Below are 6,000 nucleotides of genomic sequence, written 5' to 3'. Positions count from 1 at the left end.
CTCTCTCTCTGTACCCCCCCCCCCCAGTACAAGACCTGTAAGGATGGAAGTGTTCTGGGAGTCACGGTGATGAGGATCGCTCTGCTGACTCACTGCCAAGCCCTCACACAGTCCTGTGGCTACACAGAAGGTACTCTAAGACACACACTCTACACACACAACACTCTCGCTCTCACACACACACACACAAACACAAATATACTCTGCCAGGTAATCTCTCTAACGCTTTATTTCGCTTCAGTGATATCTTGACGTCTGTCTCTCTTTGTCTCCCTCCCTCTCTTGCTCCCCCACTCCCCCACTCCCTCCTAACCCGTCTCCCCTCTCTCTCTGCAGCGGAGACCATAGTGAATGTTCTAGACTTTAAGAAGGACGTGGGACTGTGGCACGGCATCCTCACGGTAAGACCTGCTGCTACAGGTCAGGTTGTCAGGGAAAGTATGATAAGGGGTTAAGGGTTAGAGGTTAAAGGTTATGTGTATTTCCTATCTCCAGAGCGTGATGAATATGATGCATGTGATCAGCGTTCCCTACTCTCTGATGAAGGTCAACCCGTTGTCCTGGATACAAAAGGTCTATCACTTTAAAGGTCAGACACACCCACCTGTCAATCAACCACTCAATAGTAAATTCATATGTCAATCTACAAGATATTGTTATGAAGTCATTTGTCAATCATTCAGAAAGTATTTGATCTTAACTTTGCGTTAACACTGATGTCAACACTGTGTGTTTCTCTCCCAGCCAAGGTAGCGTGTGTAAAGTCCAGGGACATGCACTGGGCTCTGGTGGCCCACAGAGAGCAGAAGGACATCAGCCTGAGTTCCCTCCGGATGCTGCTGGTCGCCGACGGATCTAACCCTTGTAACTCTCACTTCCTATCTATCAAGATATTTTTCTCTTAGTCCTCTCTATTTTTCTCTTAGTCCTCTCTATTTTTCTCTTAGTCCTCTCTATTTTTCTTTTAGTCCTCTCTATTTTTCTCTTAGTCTTCTCTATTTTTCTCTTAGTCCTCTCTATTTTTCTTTTAGTCCTCTCTATTTTTCTTAGTCCTCTCTATTTTTCTCTTAGTCCTCTCTATTTTTCTCTTAGACCTCTCTATTTTTCTTTTAGTCCTCTCTATTTTCCTCTTAGTCCTCTCTATTTTTCTCTTAGTCCTCTCTATTTTTCTCTTAGTCCTCACTATTTATCTTAGTCCTCTCTATTTTTCTCTTAGTTCTCTCTATTTTTCTCTTAGTCCTCTCTATTTTTCTCTTAGTCCTCTCTATTTTTCTTAGTCCTCTCTATTTTTCTTAGTCCTCTCTATTTTTCTCTTAGTCCTCTCTATTTTTCTCTTAGTCCTCTCTATATTTTTGTTAGTCCTCTCTATTTTTCTCTTAGTCCTCTCTATTTTTCTCTTAGTCCTCTCTATATTTTTGTTAGTCCTCTCTATTTTTCTCTTAGTCCTCTCTATTTTTCTCTTAGTCCTCTCTATATTTTTGTTAGTCCTCTCTATTTTTCTCTTAGTCCTCTCTATTTTTCGTAGTCCTCTCTATTTTCCTCTTAGTCCTCTCTATTTCTCTTAGTCCTCTCTATTTTTCTCTTAGTCCTCACTATTTTACTCTTAGTCCACTCTATTTTTTGTTAGTCCTCTCTATTTTTCTCTTAGTCCTCTCTATTTTTCTCTTAGTCCTCTCTATTTTTCTCTTAGTCCTCTCTATTTTTCTCTTAGCCCTCTCTATTTTTCTCTTAGTCCTCTCTATTTTTCTTAGTCCTCTCTATTTTTCTCTTAGTCCTCTCTATTTTTCTTAGTCCTCTCTATTTTCCTCTTAGTCCTCTCTATCTTTCTCTTAGTCCTCTCTATGTTTCTCTTAGTCCTCTCTATTTTTCTCTTAGTCCTCTCTTTCCTTCTGTCCTTTCCTTCTCCAGGGTCTATCTCGTCCTGTGACGCGTTCCTCAACGTGTTCCAGAGTAAAGGCTTAAGTTCAGAGGTCATCTGTCCCTGTGCCAGCTCCCCCGAGGCACTGACTGTTGCCATCAGAAGGTATGCTCCGTCTACACTATCCCCTGACTAAGCACACAAACACACACGCACACCATCATCAGCAGCAGCATTCATTCTTGGTCGATCCTAGAGTAACAGGCTTAATATTTTGTTGGTTTGGAAAATGATTCTGTCAAAGTTAAGTAGCTGAGGGGATACTACCATCATCATCATCATCAGTGAGATCAGTCCTTTATATCTGTCTCTCTGATCCAGGCCAGTGGAGGACAGTAGCCAGCCACCAGGCCGAGGGGTTCTCTCCATGCAGGGTCTGAGTTACAGTGTGGTCCGCGTCGACACGGAGGAACGCCTGTCAGTCCTCACTGTGCAGGATGTGGGCACTGTCATGCCTGGAGGTAGGGGTGTGTGTGTGTGGGTGTGTGGTTAGGCCTGCTCTCTTCTTCAGCTCCAGTTGTGCAGTGTGTGTGTTCTGTCTCCAGCCCTGGTGTGTGTGGTGAAGCCAGACGGTGTGCCTCTCCTGTGTAAGACAGATGAGATCGGGGAGCTGTGTGTGTGTTCCGTTGCCACAGGAACATCGTACTACGGACTGACAGGCATGACCAAGAACACCTTTGAGGTGAGGACAGTAGGGTTTGTGTGTGTAACTTACATATAATGGCCATTTGTACTATGTGTATAGCATGTACAACATTGGTGTGTGTGTATGTGTGTGTGTGTGTGTGTGTGTGTGTGTGTGTGTGTGTGTGTGTGTGTGTGTGTGTGTGTGTGTGTGTGTGTGTGTGTGTGTGTGTGTGTGTGTGTGTGTGTGTGTGTGTGTGTGTGTGTGTGTGTGTGTGTGTGTGTGTGTGTGTGTAGGTGTTTCCAGTAGCATCCGGTGGAGGTCTGGTCAGTGAGTATGCGTTTGTCCGTACGGGGCTGCTGGGCTTCGTGGGTCCCGGTGGTCTGGTGTTTATCTCCGGCAAGATGGACGGCCTCATTGTGGTCAGCGGACGCAGACATAATGCTGATGACATCATAGCCACCGCACTGGCCGTGGAGCCAATGAAATTCATCTACAGAGGGAGGTATGCAACCGTGCAGTATTGTTTTGGACAAAGACAACTACATAGGGAATACTATTCTCCGTCTGTACTCACTGTACTCTCCATGTAAAAAATGTCAGTTAGAGAACATACTGATACTACCCTAACCATCTGTCTGTCTGTCTGTCTGTCTGTCTGTCTGTCTGTCTGTCTGTCTGTCTGTCTGTCTGTCTGTCTGTCTGTCTGTCTGTCTGTCTGTCTGTCTGTCTGTCTGTCTGTCTGTCTGTCTGTCTGTCTGTCTGCCTGCCTGCCTGCCTGCCTGCCTGCCTGCCTGCCTGCCTGCCTGCCTGCCTGCCTGCCTGCCTGCCTGCCTGCCTGCCTGCCTGCCTGCCTGCCTCCCTCCTTCCCTCCCTCCCTCCCTCCCTCCCTCCCTCCCTCCAGGATAGCAGTGTTCAGTGTGACCGTGCTGCATGATGAGCGTATCGTGGTTGTAGCAGAGCAGAGACCAGACTCTACTGAGGAGGACAGCTTCCAGTGGATGAGCCGCGTTCTTCAGGTAACACCACCACAACATCACCCTACAGTATGACCATAATACAGGTAACACCACCACAACATCACCCTACAGTATGACCATAATACAGGTAACACCACCACAACATCACCCTACAGTATGACCATAATACAGGTAACACCACCACAACATCACCCTACAGTATGACCATAATACAGGTAACACCACCACAACATCACCCTACAGTATGACCATAATACAGGTAACACCACCACAACATCACCCTACAGTATGACCATAATACAGGTAACACCACCACAACATCACCCTACAGTATGACCATAATACAGGTAACACCACCACAACATCACCCTACAGTATGACCATAATACAGGTAACACCACCACAACATCACCCTACAGTATGACCATAATACAGGTAACACCACCACAACATCACCCTACAGTATGACCATAATACAGGTAACACCACCACAACATCACCCTACAGTATGACCATAATACAGGTAACACCACCACAACATCACCCTACAGTATGACCATAATACAGGTAACACCACCACAACATCACCCTACAGTACGACCATAATACAGGTAACACCACCACAACATCACCCTACAGTATGACCATAATACAGGTAACACCACCACAACATCACCCTACAGTATGACCATAATACAGGTAACAGTACCGCAACACGACCACAGTACGAACTTAATGCAGGTAACGCTACCTCAGCACAACCACAGTACAACCATAATGCAACCAGACCAGACAAAATGTGTGAATAAGTGAAACAGTGTATTTTATTTAGAGTCAATTCAAACTACTTTTTTCTACCTTACACCTGGGAAATTGTTAGAGGTTTTTCATGATCTCTTGTCTCTTCCACTGTGTGTGTACGTGTGTCCGTGTGTCCGTGTGTGTGTGTGTGTGTGTGTGTGTGTGTGTGTGTGTGTGTGTGTGTGTGTGTGTGTGTGTGTGTGTGTGTGTGTGTGTGTGTGTGTGTGTGTGTGTGTGTGTGTGTGTGTGTGTGTGTGTGTGTGTGTGTGTGTGTGTGTGTGTGCTTGTGTGTTTAATTGACAGGCGATAGACAGTATCCATGGTGTGGGTGTGTTCTGCCTGGGGTTAGTTCCAGCCAACACCCTCCCTAAAACCCCCCTTGGGGGTCTACACTTGTCTGAGACCAAACAGCTGTACCTGGAGGGGGGGCTGCACCCCTGTAACGTCCTCATGTGTCCTCACACCTGTGTTACCAACCTGCCCAAACCACGACAGAAACAACCAGGTGAGAGAGAGAGAGAGAGAGAGAGAGAGAGAGAGAGAGAGAGAGAGAGAGAGAGAGAGAGAGAGAGAGAGAGAGAGAGAGAGAGAGAGAGAGAGAGAGAGAGAGAGAGAGAGAGAGAGAGAGAGAGAGAGAGAGAGAGAGAGAGAGAATGTGTGCGTGTTTAGCAGAGCTGATTTTATTGATTTATTTCACTTTTATTTAACCAGGCAGGCTAGTTGAGAACACCTTTATTTAACCAGGTAGGCTAGTTGAGAACACCTTTATTTAACCAGGTAGGCTAGTTGAGAACACCTTTATTTAACCAGGTAGGCTAGTTGAGAACACCTTTATTTAACCAGGTAGGCTAGTTGAGAACACCTTTATTTAACCAGGTAGGCTAGTTGAGAACACCTTTATTTAACCAGGTAGGCTAGTTGAGAACACCTTTATTTAACCAGGCAGGCTAGTTGAGAACACCTTTAATTAACCAGGTAGGCTAGTTGAGAACACCTTTATTTAACCAGGCAGGCTAGTTGAGAACACCTTTATTTAACCAGGCAGGCTAGTTGAGAACACCTTTATTTAACCAGGTAGGCTAGTTGAGAACACCTTTATTTAACCAGGTAGGCTAGTTGAGAACACCTTTATTTAACCAGGTAGGCTAGTTGAGAACACCTTTATTTACCCAGGTAGGCTAGTTGAGAACACCTTTATTTAACCAGGTAGGCTAGTTGAGAACACCTTTATTTAACCAGGTAGGCTAGTTGAGAACACCTTTATTTAACCAGGTAGGCTAGTTGAGAACACCTTTACTTACCCAGGTAGGCTAGTTGAGAACACCTTTATTTAACCAGGCAGGCTAGTTGAGAACACCTTTATTTAACCAGGTAGGCTAGTTGAGAACACCTTTATTTAACCAGGCAGGCTAGATGAGAACACCTTTATTTAACCAGGCAGGCTAGTTGAGAACACCTTTATTTAACCAGGTAGGATATTTGAGAACACCTTTATTTAACCAGGTAGGCTAGTTGAGAACACCTTTATTTAACCAGGTAGGCTAGTTGAGAACACCTTTATTTACCCAGGTAGGCTAGTTGAGAACACCTTTATTTAACCAGGTTGGCTAGTTGAGAACACCTTTATTTAACCAGGCAGGCTAGTTGAGAACACCTTTATTTAACCAGGTAGGCTA

At 45.0% G+C, this 6,000-nt stretch overlaps 1 protein-coding gene across 2 annotated transcripts in view; it reads left to right on the top strand.

Annotated features, from left to right (window-relative positions):
- Positions 1-6,000, top strand: part of LOC124039516 (disco-interacting protein 2 homolog C-like) — a 58,130-nt gene that overhangs the window by 24,614 nt on the left and 27,516 nt on the right. For both annotated transcript variants that reach the window (XM_046355572.1, XM_046355571.1), the window contains exons 13-22: positions 28-130; positions 337-401; positions 496-589; positions 745-864; positions 1,909-2,023; positions 2,240-2,379; positions 2,464-2,600; positions 2,840-3,048; positions 3,448-3,562; positions 4,628-4,829. In XM_046355572.1, coding sequence (XP_046211528.1) covers positions 28-130; positions 337-401; positions 496-589; positions 745-864; positions 1,909-2,023; positions 2,240-2,379; positions 2,464-2,600; positions 2,840-3,048; positions 3,448-3,562; positions 4,628-4,829 — 1,300 coding nt within the window. The remainder of the gene's footprint in view (positions 1-27; positions 131-336; positions 402-495; positions 590-744; positions 865-1,908; positions 2,024-2,239; positions 2,380-2,463; positions 2,601-2,839; positions 3,049-3,447; positions 3,563-4,627; positions 4,830-6,000) is intronic.

This window comes from Oncorhynchus gorbuscha, linkage group LG07, assembly GCF_021184085.1.
Source record: "Oncorhynchus gorbuscha isolate QuinsamMale2020 ecotype Even-year linkage group LG07, OgorEven_v1.0, whole genome shotgun sequence".
NCBI classification, from domain to species: Eukaryota; Metazoa; Chordata; class Actinopteri; order Salmoniformes; family Salmonidae; genus Oncorhynchus; species Oncorhynchus gorbuscha.
The sequence above is the reverse complement of the archived record's forward strand: the minus strand, read 5'-3'. Positions and strand labels throughout refer to the sequence as shown.